A 15,934-nucleotide genomic window follows, 5' to 3' on the forward strand; every position below is an offset into this window, starting at 1 on the left:
GCACACACACACCAACGCGCACACACACCAACGCGCGCACACACACACACACACCAGTACGTACACACACACACACACACCAGTACGTACACACACACACACCAGCACACACACCCCAATGCACACTACACATTCACACACACACACACACACACACACACACACACACACACACACACACATGCACACAACCAGCAAACACCAGTACATACGGTACACACACACACACACACACACACACACACACACACACACTGACAAACAAAAAACACACTAACATACAACACACACTGTGTTAGTATGGGTTAGAGTATGTGTGTGTGTGTGTGTGTGTGTGTGTGTGTGTGTGTGTGTGTGTGTGTGTGCGTGCACTGGTGTGTGTGTGTGTTGGTGCATGTGTGGAGTTAAAGTTTTATTTTTTCAGGGAGTTTGTGTTCATTATACAGCTGATATTTAAATAGTGCACGCACGTGTGTGTGGTATATGAGTGTGTTCATGCACTTCAGTCCAAGATCAGAGTAACGCACAGTGAGGAGGCTCTGTTAGAGCAGAACTTTCATGTTCCAAGCAGAGGGTTTAAATTCTAACCAGAGATTTCAAATTCCATGCAGAGCATTTGAATTCTGATCCGAGCGTTCTAATTCCAAGCAGTGCGTGTAAATTCTGAACACAGCGTTTGAATTCTGAGCAGTGAATTACAGTCCCAGGCAGAGCATTCAAATATTGAGCGGAGCATTGGAATTCAAAATAGAATATTTAAATTCCTAGCAGAGTGTCTGAATTCAAAGCAGAGTATCCAAAATCTGAGCAACAGAGCATTCAAAATTGGAGATTAGGGTAGTGCACAGTGATACCATGTCAGAGCAGAAGGTTTAAATTCTGAGCAAAGCATCTGAATTCTGAGCAGAGCGTTGGAATTCCAAACAAACGTTTTCAAATTCTGAGAAGAGCAGTCAAATTGTGAGCAGAGCATTTAAAATTCAGAGCAGAGCATTTTGATTTCATACAGAGCATTCGAATTTGGAGATTAGAGTAGTGCACAGTAATGATGCTCTGTCAAAGCAGAATGTTTAAATTCTGAGCAGAAAACTGGAGATCTGAGCAGTGTTCAAATTTTGACCAGAGATTTTGAATTCTTAGCAGAACATCCAAATTCCAAACAGAGCATCTGAAATCTGAGCAGAGTGTTTGAATACCGAAGCATACCAGAGCATTGGAATTCTGAACATAGCATTTAAATTTCAAACAGAGCATTGGTATTCCAAGCAGTGTTTAAATTTCAAGCAGAGTATTTGAATTCCAAGCAGAACATTGTACTTCTGAGTAGAGCATCTGAATTCCAAGTAGAGTCTTCAAATTCTGAGTAGAGCACTGGAATTCTAAGCAGATTGTTGGAATTCCAAGCAGAGCATCCAAATTCAGATCAGAGCATCTGAAACATGAGCAGAGTTTTGGAATTGCAGAGCATTCAAATTCCAACCCCAGTGTCCGACTTCAGAGAAGAGCATCCGAATTCTGTGCAGGCATCTGAAATATGAGCAGAGCATTTGAATACTGAGCAGAGTGTTTGAATTCCGAGTAGAGCATCTGAATTCCATGCAGAGCCTCTGAAATACAAGCAGAGCATTGGAATTCTGAGAAGAGCATTTCAATTCTGAGCCAAGCACTGGAATTCTGAGCAGTGTTCAAATTTTGAGCAGAGTGTTCAAATACCAAGTAGAGCACTGGAATTTCAAAGAAAGCATTTAAATTCTGAGCAGACTGTCCGAATTCCAAACAGGGCATTTGAATTCCAAGCAGCATGTTCAGATTCCAAGAAGAGTGTTCAAATCCTGAGCAGAACATCCAAACTCTGAGTAGATCATTGGAATTCAGAGTAGAGCGTTTGAATTACAAACAGAGTGAGGCCTTTTTATCAGCAGCATTTAAATTTTGAACTGAGAGATTAAATTCCAAGCTGAGTGTTTAACTTCAGAGTGGATTATTTAAATTCTAAAATGATCCATCAAATTCTGAGCACGTCAGAGTGGAGTTTTGATTCCCAGCATAATGATCATATTCCATTTCCACTCTGAGAGGAATGTGTTCGTGTTAACGTGGAATGTTTAAATACCAAGCGGAACTTTAAATTCTGAGCTGACTGTTTAAATTATGAATGGAATTTTTAAATCCTGCATGGAATGTTCAAATTCCGAGTGGAATATTTAAATTCCGAGTAGATGTTTAAGGTATAAGAATACTAGTGTGCAGAATGTTTACATTTTCTTGGGTGGAATGTTAAAAATTCCTATGCTGACGGGCATTTTATAACAGTTTCCATGGAAACACTGTGGGGCCCTTTTGTAGTCCCGCTGCGAACGCAGGAATTCTAAACCTGGATTGTTGTACAGATCACTATTCCTCATGCTCTTACCTCCAAAATACACATTAGCATAAGCATTAAGCTCTGATGAAGCGAATATAATCAGTACAGTTAACACTGACAACAGGCTAGTTTAAAGAGCACTGTCGCTAGCTGTGCTAAACTTTGTCCTGCTAAAATACAGCATTACAGGGATATTAGAGGTTGTTGAAAAGTATAAACATTGCTTCAGATGTGCGATTGAATCATTAATTACTAATTATACACTGCAGTAAACAACAGCAAAAAACAGATGTGAAACAAACCCACAGCATTTTTTGGTTGAGTCCAGTAGTACAGCGCAAACAGCCCAACATGTTTGACAGCATTCCGGCTCTGTCTGAACCTGATCTTCAGACAAACGCTCAAAAACTTACTGTCACTGCATCACAGAGCTGGAGGACAAGGTGAGACGCCACGCTAACGAACACCTAAAAAAAAATCTCATCTCATCTCATTATCTGTAGCCGCTTTATCCTGTTCTACAGGGTCGCAGGCGAGCTGGAGCCTATCCCAGCTGACTACGGGTGAAAGGCGGGGTTCACCCTGGACAAGTCGCCAGGTCATCACAGGGCTGACACATAGACACAGACAACCATTCACACTCACATTCACACCTACGCTCAATTTAGAGTCACCAGTTAACCTAACCTGCATGTCTTTGGACTGTGGGGGAAACCGGAGCACCCGGAGGAAACCCACGCGGACACGGGGAGAACATGCAAACTCCACACAGAAAGGCCCTCGCCGGCCACGGGGCTCGAACCCGGACCTTCTTTCTTTGAGGCGACAGTGCTAACCACTACACCACCGTGCCGCCCTCCTAAAAAAAATAATAAAATAAATCACCATTACATCACACGTCCACTGCTGAGGTGCTGTGTGTGTGTTTCCTGAATTCTGATGTTTCTGCTGCGATGCATCATTTTTCTTTTTTACAGTCTTTTGTGTGTAAGTGACCTGTATCTGACCTGAAGTGACCTGCATGTACCAGCATCACGCTACAGTCCATGAAAATACAAACAAAACCAACTGCGTTCGAATCTTTTACTTCCTTTAGTCTGAGTTTAAATTCTCTTTTAAAGTGTCTTTAAAATTACATTAAAAAAAATCAGGAATTAAAAGAAACTGCAAATTCAGCAAGGAAAGCTAAAATTTATTTATTTATTTATTTGCTCACTCATTTGTTTATTTATTTGTGATGTAATCGTACAGTATTCCGATTGAAGAGATAATAACTAAATTAACACGTTTGTGTTCTAAACGAACACAAATACAGCCATGAATAGGAGGTGCCTTTTTTCCCCCAGAAATTTCCATGTTGAGACTGGGTGTGTGTATCGGGACTGGGATATCCGCAGGATGAAACAAAAAAGTCATACGAACATTATCTTAACAAGTGACGATATCTTGAATAAAATGGACATCTGCTGTTTCTCCTGATTAAATTATTATCCAAGCCCGATTCCAAAACGGTTGGGACGCTAAACGTAAATAAAAACAGAATGCAATGATTTGCAAATCCTTTTCGACCTAAATTCAACTGAAAGCAATACAAAGACATTTAATGTTCAGACTGATCAGTTTTATTTATTTATTTTTTTTGTAAATATACACTCATTCTGAATTTGAGGCCTGCAACACATTCCAAAAATGTTGGGACAGGATCAACAAAAGACTGGGAACATTGTGAAATTCTCAAAAAACACCTGTGTGGAACATTCTACAGGTAAGCAGATAAACTGGTAATTGGAAAGGCTCAGTCATTCACAAGCAAGGATGGGGCAAGGTTCACCAGTTTGTGAAAAACTGAGTGAATAAATACTCCAACAGTTTAGGAACAACGTTTCTCAACAAACAGCTGCAAGGAATTTATGGATTTCACCATCAACAATTTATAATATCATCAAAATATTCAGAGAATCCACAGAAATCTCTGCATGGAAGTGACAAGGCTGAAAGCCAACACTCAACTCCTGTGACCTTCAACCCTTCAGGTGGCCCTGCGTTAAAAACCAACATGAATGTATAAAGGATATTACTCCATGGGCTCAGGAACACTCTGGAAAACCATGATCAGTAAACGCAGTTCATCACTGCAGTTACCAAGCACAGAGAAACCCAAATATTGACTTACACATCTGTGAAGGTTCCATTAATGCAGAAAAGTTCATACAGGTTTTGGAGCAACATGCTGCCATCCAAATGGCATCATTTTCAGGGACGTCCCTGTTTATTCTAGTGAGACAACGCCAAGTCACATTCTGCACATGTTACAACAGTGTGGCTTCATAGTAAAAGAGTGCAGGAGCTAAACTGGCCTGCCTGCTTCCCATTGAATATGTGTGGTGCATTATGAGGAGGCAAAATACGACAACGAAGACCCTGAACTGTTGAGCAACTGAAGTCATAGCAAGCAAGAATGTGAAAGAATTTCACAAATCTTCAACAATTCAACAACTGTGTCCTCAGTTCTCAAACACTTACTGAATGTTGTTAAAAAATATGATGTAACACAGTGGTAAACTTGCTCCTGTCACAATTTTGTTGGAGCATGTTTCCTGGCATCAAATTCAGAGTGAGTGAACATTTACTTTACTGATAAATTAAGTTTATCAGTTTGAACATTAAATATCTTGTCTTTGTATTGTTTGCAATTGGATATAGGTCAAAAATTTGCAAATCATTGCATTGTTTTTATTTTCGTTTTACACAGCGTCCCAACAACAAATATAAAGCCAATTCTTGTATTTTAAACTTATTTACAATTTTCAGGCTTAAAATGGTCTTAATCTCTTGGCAGGTAATAGTATTTCATGAAAACAAAATCGTATCAGCTGATACTCAGGACTCAGTATTAGTATTGATTAAAAATAAAGTTGGATCGTAAGTCATCTCTAAATAGTTTCTCGACTGTCCTGTTTGCACTGATTTTCTTGTAAACTGTTTCAGCTCATACAACAGTTTCCTTAATCACACACAGTGATTCTTCATACAGAATTCACCTTGATTTCATTTCAAAACAAGCACAGAGTCCTGTGATTTTAAAAGGAATGCTGTGTGTGTGTGTGTGTGTGTGTGTGTGTGTGTGTGTGTGTGTGTGTGTGTGTGTGTGTGTGTGTTTCTCGTGTGAATTGTTTACTGCTGATGTTCTGTTGGGATGTTGCTCCACAGAGAGTGTTTCCATGCCACTCAATCCCATGTGTATACTTCATTACCACTCTTTCAGAACTTTTTACCCACTTTTGACATTTATTTATTGGGGGGGGGCTAGACGACATCACACAAATCCTGAACTCGCTGCAATAAACCATTCATACAACACAAGAACAAAACCATAAATTGGGATATAAATGACACATTTATTATTATTATTATTATTATTATTGGGTGGCACGGTGGTGTAGTGGTTAGCGCTGTCGCCTCACAGCAAGAAGGTCCGGGTTCGAGCCCCGTGGCCGGCGAGGGCCTTTCTGTGCGGAGTTTGCATGTTCTCCCCGTGTCCGCGTGGGTTTCCTCCGGGTGCTCCGGTTTCCCCCACAGTCCAAAGACATGCAGGTTAGGTTAACTGGTGACTCTAAATTGAGCGTAGGTGTGAATGTGAGTGTGAATGGTTGTCTGTGTCTATGTGTCGGCCCTGTGATGACCTGGCGACTTGTCCAGGGTGTACCCCGCCTTTCACCCGTAGTCAGCTGGGATAGGCTCCAGCTCGCCTGCGACCCTGTAGAACAGGATAAAGCGGCTACAGATAATGAGATGAGATGAGATGAGAATCACTGACCCATCAGACAGGAGTGTGTGATTATATTGAGTGTGTGTGAGAATATTAATCCAGTTCCATGGAATGTGAGTGAAAGCGAAGCTGATTGGTCGGCTGCTGTAACGTGCACCTTTATGATGTCATCAGCTAGCAGCTGGAAAAAAGTTAAAAAGTTTAACTCTTTTGTTTGGATGTTTAAATATGGATTTTACATAAAAGACAAAAGTTAACCGTAAAACTTTCAGATGTTAAAATTTTCCACACTTTGTTGTTTGTCAGTACGGTGGAATGTGTAAAACTCTGTCCTCCTATTGGTAGATTGTAGATGAACATCGTAGAAGGTCTTGATCTCACCTTCTGGGATTTTAATTTAAAAATCCTCCCTGAACTATGTTCACTAATCTCAACTCATGACCAGATTTTTTTTTTATTGACATGTGAATCAGTGTTCTGGTCTTATTGTTGATGCAGGGCGTGGCCTCTGGTGGACATATCAATCACCCTGGAGGGGGTGTGGCTTCCTAAATCAAATCTAATGAAGACTTTCTGAAATAAAAAGTAACTGAATGAATATGACACTGAATCACTGTATCATATGACTGCAAATGACTCATGAATCATCTGGATAATATCTGCAGTGAATCTTTGGTTGATTTAAATGTTTCTTAAATGTTGTGTTTCAGAGCTCACTGACCGAGGTACAGTTTGGACCAATGAAGTTATATGAAGATCAGATTCAGGTAACAAAGTGTGTGTGTGTGTGTAGGAGAGAGAGAGAGAGAGAGAGAGAGAGAGAGAGAGAGAGAGAGAGAGTACTGTGACTGTTGCCTTTACATATGTGGGAAGCAGAATTTCGTGGGAAAGCTCTGCTCGCGTGTGTGTGTTTGAAATTCTGCTCGCAGCTCCTCCAATCAGCTGCAGCAGATGAAGTCCCAGCGGTTTCTATGGTTACCAAACCAAACAGTAACAGTAATGTGCCTTAGAAGGAAAAAAAAAAGAGAAATGGAAGAAGAGAAAAGAAAGAAAATGAAGGGGGAAAGGAGGCGAAATGTAAGGAGAGACGAAGAAGAAGGAGACAAGTGGTGGGAAAGATAGAAAAGCAGAAAAAAGACAAAAGGAAGACTGAGAAAGCGAAACAAGGAGGAAAAGTAGAGGAAGGGCGGAAGAAAAGGAGGAGAATACAGGAAAGAAATGAATGGATGAAAAGGAAGTGGTGTAAAAGAAGAGAGGAAAGAAGGGATAGAATCGTAAATAAGGGAGTGAGAAGGGGAGCAAGTGGAATGAAAAATAGAGTGTGGAATAAATAAAATGAGAGAGGAAGAAAGATAATTAGGAGAAATGGAGAGAGGGAAACAAAACAGAGGGGGAGAAGAACATTGTCTCACAGTTTGTGATATTTTCATCGTATTATATTGGAGCTCTCTCTCTTTCTGTGTGTGTGTGTGTGTGTTCTCTGTGGTACACACTGAACTGCTGCTCGGCTGAGACTGAATGTGTGAACAGTGTTGCCAGATTGGGCGGTTTCCCGGCCAGTTGGGGGGGTTTTAGTGCATTTTGGCGGGTTTTGAACATATTTGGGGCTGGAAAACGTCAGCAGTATCTGGCAACACTGTGTGTGAAACACACACAAACACACACACACACACACAGTAACTCTGAGCACAGATAATACAGCTGTATAACGCTAGCGGTGGTAAAAGCAAGCATGTGTGTATTTGTGTGTTGTGTAGTGTTCAGTGTTCTTTCCGTTAGCAGTGTTAGCGTGAACAGTTACTGTAGCGTGTTGTGTAGTGTTCAGTGTTCTTTCCGTTAGCAGTGTTAGCATGAACAGTTACTGTAGCGTGTTGTGTAGTGTTCAGTGTTCTTTCCGTTAGCAGTGTTAGCGTGAACAGTTACTGTAGCGTGTTGTGTAGTGTTCAGTGTTCTTTCCGTTAGCAGTGTTAGCATGAACAGTTACTGTAGCGTGTTCTGTAGTGTTCAGTGTTCTTTCCGTTAGTAGTGTTAGCGTGAACAGTTACTGTAGCGTGTTCTGTAGTGTTCAGTGTTCTTTCCGTTAGTAGTGTTAGCGTGAACAGTTACTGTAGCGTGTTGTGTAGTGTTCAGTGTTCTTTCCGTTAGCAGTGTTAGCGTGAACAGTTACTGTAGCGTGTTGTGTAGTGTTCAGTGTTCTTTCCGTTAGCAGTGTTAGCGTGAACAGTTACTGTAGCGTGTTGTGTAGTGTTCAATGTTCTTTCCGTTAGCAGTGTTAGCGTGAACAGTTACTGTAGCGTGTTCTGTAGTGTTCAGTGTTCTTTCCGTTAGCAGTGTTAGCATGAACAGTTACTGTAGCATGTTCTGTAGTGTTCAGTGTTCTTTCCGTTAGCAGTGTTAGCGTGAACAGTTACTGTAGCATGTTCTGTAGTGTTCAGTGTTCTTTCCATTAGCAGTGTTAGCGTGAACAGTTACTGTAGCGTCTTCTGTAGTGTTCAGTGTTCTTTCCGTTAGCAGTGTTAGCGTGAACAGTTACTGTAGCGTGTTCTGTAGTGTTCAGTGTCCTTTCCGTTAGCAGTGTTAGCGTGAACAGTTACTGTAGCGTGTTGTGTAGTGTTCAGTGTTCTTTCCGTTAGCAGTGTTAGCCTGAACAGTTACTGTAGCGTGTTGTGTAGTGTTCAGTGTTCTTTCCATTAGCAGTGTTAGCGTGAACAGTTACTGTAGCGTGTTCTGCAGTGTTCAGTGTTCTTTCCTTTAGCAGTGTTAGCGTGAACAGTTACTTTAGCGTGTTCTGTAGGGTTCAGTGTTCTTTCCGTTAGCAGTGTTAGCGTGAACAGTTAATGTAGCGTGTTGTGTAGTGTTCAGTGTTCTTTCCATTAGCAGTGTTAGCATGAACAGTTACTGTAGCGTGTTCTGTAGTGTTCAGTGTTCTTTCCGTGAGCAGTGTTAGCGTGAACAGTTACTGTAGCGTGTTCTGTAGTGTTCAGTGTTCTTTCCGTTAGCAGTGTTAGCATGAACAGTTACTGTAGCGTGTTCTGTAGTGTTCAGTGTTCTTTCCGTTAGCAGTGTTAGCGTGAACAGTTACTGTAGCGTGTTCTGTAGTGTTCAGTGTTCTTTCCGTTAGCAGTCTTAGCGTGAACAGTTATTGTAGCGTGTTGTGTAGTGTTTAGTGTTCTTTCCGTTAGCAGTGTTAGCGTGAACAGTTACTGTAGCGTGTTCTGTAGTGTTCAGTGTTCTTTCCGTTAGCAGTGTTAGCATGAACAGTTACTGTAGCGTGTTCTGTAGTGTTCAGTGTTCTTTCCGTTAGCAGTGTTAGCGTGAACAGTTACTGTAGCATGTTGTGTAGTGTTCAGTGTTCTTTCCGTTAGCAGTGTTAGCGTGAACAGTTACTGTAGCGTGTTCTGTAGTGTTCAGTGTTCTTTCCGTTAGCAGTGTTAGCGTGAACAGTTACTGTAGCGAGTTCTGTAGTGTTTAGTGTTCTTTCCGTTAGCAGTGTTAGCGTGAACAGTTACTGTAGCGTGTTCTGTAGTGTTCAGTGTTCTTTCCGTTAGCAGTGTTAGCGTGAACAGTTACTGTAGTGTGTTGTGTAGTGTTCAGTGTTCTTTCCGTTAGCATTGTTAGCGTGAACAGTTACTGTAGCGTGTTCTGTAGTGTTCAGTGTTCTTTCCATTAGCAGTGTTAGCCTGAACAGTTACTGTAGCGTATTCTGTAGTGTTCAGTGTTCTTTCCGTTAGCAGTGTTAGCGTGAACAGTTACTGTAGCATGTTGTGTAGTCTTCAGTGTTCTTTCCGTTAGCAGTGTTAGCGTGAACAGTTACTGTAGCGTGTTCTGTAGTGTTCAGTGTTCTTTCCGTTAGCAGTGTTAGCGTGAACAGTTACTGTAGCGTGTTCTGTAGTGTTCAGTGTTCTTTCCGTTAGCAGTGTTAGCATGAACAGTTACTGTAGCGTGTTCTTTAGTGTTCAGTGTTCTTTCCGTTAGCAGTGTTAGCGTGAACAGTTACTGTAGCGTGTTCTGTAGTGTTCAGTGTTCTTTCCGTTAGCAGTGTTAGCGTGAACAGTTACTGTAGCGTGTTCTGTAGTGTTCAGTGTTCTTTCCGTTAGCAGTGTTAGCATGAACAGTTACTGTAGCGTGTTCTGCAGTGTTCAGTGTTCTTTCCGTTAGCAGTGTTAGCATGAACAGTTACTGTAGCGTGTTGTGTAGTGTTCAGTGTTCTTTCCGTTAGCAGTGTTAGCGTGAACAGTTACTGTAGCGTGTTCTTTAGTGTTCAGTGTTCTTTCCGTTAGCAGTGTTAGCGTGAACAGTTACTGTAGCGTGTTGTGTAGTGTTCAGTGTTCTTTCCATTAGCAGTGTTAGCGTGAACAGTTACTGTAGCGTGTTCTGTAGTGTTCAGTGTTCTTTCCGTTAGCAGTGTTAGCGTGAACAGTTACTGTAGCGTGTTCTGTAGTGTTCAGTGTTCTTTCCGTTAGCAGTGTTAGCGTGAACAGTTACTGTAGCGTGTTCTGTAGTGTTCAGTGTTCTTTCCGTTAGCAGTGTTAGCGTGAACAGTTACTGTAGCGTGTTCTGTAATGTTCAGTGTTCTTTCCGTTAGCAGTGTTAGCGTGAACAGTTACTATAGCGTGTTCTGTAGTGTTCAGTGTTCTTTCTGTTAGCAGTGTTAGCGTGAACAGTTACTGTAGCGTGTTCTGTAGTGTTCAGTGTTCTTTCCATTAGCGGTGTTAGCGTGAACAGTTACTGTAGCGTGTTCTGTAATGTTCAGTGTTCTTTCCGTTAGCAGTGTTAGCGTGAACAGTTACTGTAGCGTGTTCTGTAATGTTCAGTGTTCTTTCCGTTAGCAGTGTTAGCGTGAACAGTTACTGTAGCGTGTTCTGTAATGTTCAGTGTTCTTTCCGTTAGCAGTGTTAGCGTGAACAGTTACTGTAGCGTGTTCTGTAATGTTCAGTGTTCTTTCCGTTAGCAGTGTTAGCGTGAACAGTTACTGTAGCGTGTTGTGTAGTGTTCAGTGTTCTTTCCATTAGCGGTGTTAGCGTGAACAGTTACTGTAGCGTGTTCTGTAGTGTTCAGTGTTCTTTCCGTTAGCAGTGTTAGCATGAACAGTTACTGTAGCGTGTTCTGTAGTGTTCAGTGTTCTTTCCGTTAGCAGTGTTAGCATGAACAGTTACTGTAGCGTGTTCTGTAGTGTTCAGTGTTCTTTCCGTTAGCAGTGTTAGCGTAAACAGTTACTGTAGCGTGTTCTGTAGTGTTCAGTGTTCTTTCCGTTAGCAGTGTTAGCGTGAACAGTTACTGTTGCATGTTCTGTAGTGTTCAGTGTTCTTTCCATTAGCAGTGTTAGCGTGAACAGTTACTGTAGCGTGTTCTGTAGTGTTCAGTGTTCTTTCCGTTAGCAGTGTTAGCGTGAACAGTTACTGTAGCGTGTTCTGTAGTGTTCAGTGTTCTTTCCGTTAGCAGTGTTAGCGTGAACAGTTACTGTAGCGTGTTCTGTAGTGTTCAGTGTTCTTTCCGTTAGCAGTGTTAGCGTGAACAGTTACTGTAGCGTGTTGTGTAGTGTTCAGTGTTCTTTCCGTTAGCAGTGTTAGCATGAACAGTTACTGTAGCGTGTTGTGTAGTGTTCAGTGTTCTTTCCATTAGCAGTGTTAGCGTGAACAGTTACTGTAGCGTGTTCTGCAGTGTTCAGTGTTCTTTCCGTTAGCAGTGTTAGCGTGAACAGTTACTTTAGCGTGTTCTGTAGTGTTCAGTGTTCTTTCCGTTAGCAGTGTTAGCGTGAAAAGTTACTGTAGCGTGTTGTGTAGTGTTCAGTGTTCTTTCCATTAGCAGTGTTAGCGTGAACAGTTACTGTAGCGTGTTCTGCAGTGTTCAGTGTTCTTTCCGTTAGCAGTGTTAGCGTGAACAGTTACTTTAGCGTGTTCTGTAGTGTTCAGTGTTCTTTCCGTTAGCAGTGTTAGCGTGAACAGTTACTGTAGCGTGTTCTGTAGTGTTCAGTGTTCTTTCCGTTAGCAGTGTTAGCGTGAACAGCTACTGTAGCGTGTTCTGTAGTGTTCAGTGTTCTTTCCGTTAGCAGTGTTAGCGTGAACAGTTACTGTAGCGTGTTCTGTAGTGTTCAGTGTTCTTTCCGTTAGCAGTGTTAGCATGAACAGTTACTGTAGCGTGTTCTGTAGTGTCCAGTGTTCTTTCCGTTAGCAGTGTTAGCGTGAACAGTTACTGTAGCATGTTCTGTAGTGTTCAGTGTTCTTTCCATTAGCAGTGTTAGCATGAACAGTTACTGTAGCGTGTTCTGTAGTGTTCAGTGTTCTTTCCGTTAGCAGTGTTAGCATGAACAGTTACTGTAGCGTGTTCTGTAGTGTTCAGTGTTCTTTCCGTTAGCAGTGTTAGCATGAACAGTTACTGTAGCGTGTTCTGTAGTGTTCAGTGTTCTTTCCGTTACCAGTGTTAGCATGAACAGTTACTGTAGCGTGTTCTGTAGTGTTCAGTGTTCTTTCCGTTAGCAGTGTTAGCGTGAACAGTTACTGTAGCGTGTTCTGTAGTGTTCAGTGTTCTTTCCGTTAGCAGTGTTAGCGTGAACAGTTACTGTAGCGTGTTCTGTAGTGTTCAGTGTTCTTTCCGTTAGCAGTTTTAGCATGAACAGTTACTGTAGCGTGTTCTGTAGTGTTCAGTGTTCTTTCCGTTAGCAGTGTTAGCGTGAACAGTTACTGTAGCATGTTCTGTAGTGTTCAGTGTTCTTTCCGTTAGCAGTGTTAGCATGAACAGTTGCTGTAGCATGTTCTGTAGTGTTCAGTGTTCTTTCCTTTAGCAGTGTTAGCATGAACAGTTACTGTAGCGTGTTCTGTAGTGTTCAGTGTTGTTTCCGTTAGCAGTGTTAGCATGAACAGTTACTGTAGCGTGTTCTCTAGTATTCAGTGTTCATTCCGTTAGCAGTGTTAGCATGAACAGTTACTGTAGTGTGTTGTGTAGTGTTCAGTGTTCTTTCCGTTAGCAGTGTTAGCATGAACAGTTACTGTAGTGTGTTCTGTAGTGTTCAGTGTTCTTTCCGTTAGCAGTGTTAGCGTGAACAGTTACTGTAGTGTGTTCTGTAGTGTTCAGTGTTCTTTCCGTTAGCAGTGTTAGCGTGAACAGTTACTGTAGTGTGTTCTGTAGTGTTCAGTGTTCTTTCCGTTAGCAGTGTTAGCATGAACAGTTACTGTAGCGTGTTGTGTAGTGTTCAGTGTTCTTTCCATTAGCAGTGTTAGCATGAACAGTTACTGTAGTGTGTTCTGTAGTGTTCAGTGTTCTTTCCATTAGCAGTGTTAGCGTGAACAGTTACTGTAGTGTGTTCTGTAGTGTTCAGTGTTCTTTCCGTTAGCAGTGTTAGCGTGAACAGTTACTGTAGCGTGTTCTGTAGTGTTCAGTGTTCTTTCCGTTACCAGTGTTACCGTGAACAGTTACTGTAGCGTGTTCTGTAGTGTTCAGTGTTCTTTCCGTTAGCAGTGTTAGCGTGAACAGTTACTGTAGCATGTTCTGTAGTGTTCAGTGTTCTTTCCATTAGCAGTGTTAGCGTGAACAGTTACTGTAGCGTGTTCTGTAGTGTTCAGTGTTCTTTCCGTTAGCAGTGTTAGCGTGAACAGTTACTGTAGCGTGTTCTGTTGTGTTCAGTGTTCTTTCCGTTAGCAGTGTTAGCATGAACAGTTACTGTAGCGTGTTCTGTAGTGTTCAGTGTTCTTTCCGTTACCAGTGTTAGCATGAACAGTTACTGTAGCGTGTTCTGTAGTGTTCAGTGTTCTTTCCGTTAGCAGTGTTAGCGTGAACAGTTACTGTAGCGTGTTCTGTAGTGTTCAGTGTTCTTTCCGTTAGCAGTTTTAGCATGAACAGTTACTGTAGCGTGTTCTGTAGTGTTCAGTGTTCTTTTCGTTAGCAGTGTTAGCATGAACAGTTGCTGTAGCATGTTCTGTAGTGTTCAGTGTTCTTTCCTTTAGCAGTGTTAGCGTGAACAGTTACTGTAGCGTGTTCTGTAGTGTTCAGTGTTGTTTCCGTTAGCAGTGTTAGCATGAACAGTTACTGTAGCGTGTTCTGTAGTATTCAGTGTTCATTCCGTTAGCAGTGTTAGCATGAACAGTTACTGTAGTGTGTTGTGTAGTGTTCAGTGTTCTTTCCGTTAGCAGTGTTAGCGTGAACAGTTACTGTAGCGTGTTCTGTAGTGTTCAGTGTTCTTTCCGTTAGCAGTGTTAGCGTGAACAGTTACTGTAGCGTGTTCTGTAGTGTTCAGTGTTCTTTCCGTTAGCACTGTTATCGTGAACAGTTACTGTAGCGTGTTGTGTAGTGTTCAGTGTTCTTCCCATTAGCAGTGTTAGCGTGAACAGTTACTGTAGCGTGTTGTGTAGTGTTCAGTGTTCTTTCCGTTAGCAGTGTTAGCGTGAACAGTTACTGTAGCGTGTTCTGTAGTGTTCAGTGTTCTTTCCGTTAGCAGTGTTAGCGTGAACAGTTACTGTAGCGTGTTCTGTAGTGTTCAGTGTTCTTTCCGTTAGCAGTGTTAGCGTGAACAGTTACTGTAGCGTGTTCTGTAGTGTTCAGTGTTCTTTCCGTTAGCAGTGTTAGCGTGAACAGTTACTGTAGCGTGTTGTGTAGTGTTCAGTGTTCTTTCCGTTAGCAGTGTTAGCGTGAACAGTTACTGTAGCGTGTTCTGTAGTGTTCAGTGTTCTTTCCGTTAGCAGTGTTAGCGTGAACAGTTACTGTAGCGTGTTATGTAGTGTTCAGTGTTCTTTCCGTTAGCAGTGTTAGCGTGAACAGTTACTGTAGCGTGTTCTGTATTGTTCAGTGTTCTTTCCGTTAGCAGTGTTAGCGTGAACAGTTACTGTAGCGTGTTCTGTAGTGTTCAGTGTTCTTTCCGTTAGCAGTGTTAGCGTGATCAGTTTCTGTAGCGTGTTCTGTAGTGTTCAGTGTTCTTTCCGTTAGCAGTGTTAGCGTGAACAGTTACTGTAGCGTGTTCTGTAGTGTTCAGTGTTGTTTCCGTTAGCAGTGTTAGCATGAACAGTTACTGTAGCGTGTTCTGTAGTGTTCAGTGTTCTTTCCGTTAGCAGTGTTAGCGTGAACAGTTACTGTAGCATGTTCTGTAGTGTTCAGTGTTCTTTCCGTTAGCAGTGTTAGCATGAACAGTTACTGTAGCGTGTTCTGTAGTGTTCAGTGTTCTTTCCGTTAGCAGTGTTAGCGTGAACAGTTACTGTAGCATGTTCTGTAGTGTTCAGTGTTCTTTCCGTTAGCAGTGTTAGCGTGAACAGTTACTGTAGCGTGTTGTGTAGTGTTCAGTGTTCTTTCCGTTAGCAGTGTTAGCGTGAACAGTTACTGTAGTGCAGTGTGACTGAAGCAGCCTGGGTTTATGCTGTTTCATTTAGCTGCTAATTCACGCTAATCGGCGCGAAATGCTGCTCTTTACACCAGGTTAGTCATCAGCTCGAGTAATAACCGTCAATCCAGTCAAGAAAAACTTCAACAAAACAAACTGTAAAGATGGAGAGAGAGAGAGAGAGAGAGAGAGAGAGAGAGAAGGATGGACACAGACAGATGAAGAGACAGTCGAAGAAAGAAACATGGACAGACAGACAGACAGGAATGCTGCTGTACTGAACATTGGTGTTAATTGCTGTAGGAAAGTGAGACACGGTGATTTCCTTTTCCTGTTTTTGTCAATCGTCCTCACAGCTGATCCAACGTTCCTTCCACACTCACGTGTTCTCACACACACACACACACACACACACACACACACACACACACACACACACACACACATTATCCCTGTGTGTGTGTGTGTGTGTGTGTGTGTGTGTGTGTGTGTGTGT

The 15,934-nt window shown here is 42.0% G+C and overlaps 1 protein-coding gene across 1 annotated transcript in view; it reads left to right on the forward strand.

Moving 5' to 3' along the window:
- The window catches only part of pde8a (phosphodiesterase 8A), an 89,045-nt gene that overhangs the window by 49,343 nt on the left and 23,768 nt on the right, over positions 1-15,934 (forward strand). Inside the window, exon 2 of the mRNA XM_060924279.1 lies at positions 6,845-6,901. Within this exon, the coding sequence (XP_060780262.1) occupies positions 6,845-6,901 (57 nt within the window). The remainder of the gene's footprint in view (positions 1-6,844; positions 6,902-15,934) is intronic.

The sequence above is a fragment of the Neoarius graeffei genome, chromosome 6 (genome assembly GCF_027579695.1).
Source record: "Neoarius graeffei isolate fNeoGra1 chromosome 6, fNeoGra1.pri, whole genome shotgun sequence".
In the NCBI taxonomy this organism is placed as follows: domain Eukaryota; kingdom Metazoa; phylum Chordata; class Actinopteri; order Siluriformes; family Ariidae; genus Neoarius; species Neoarius graeffei.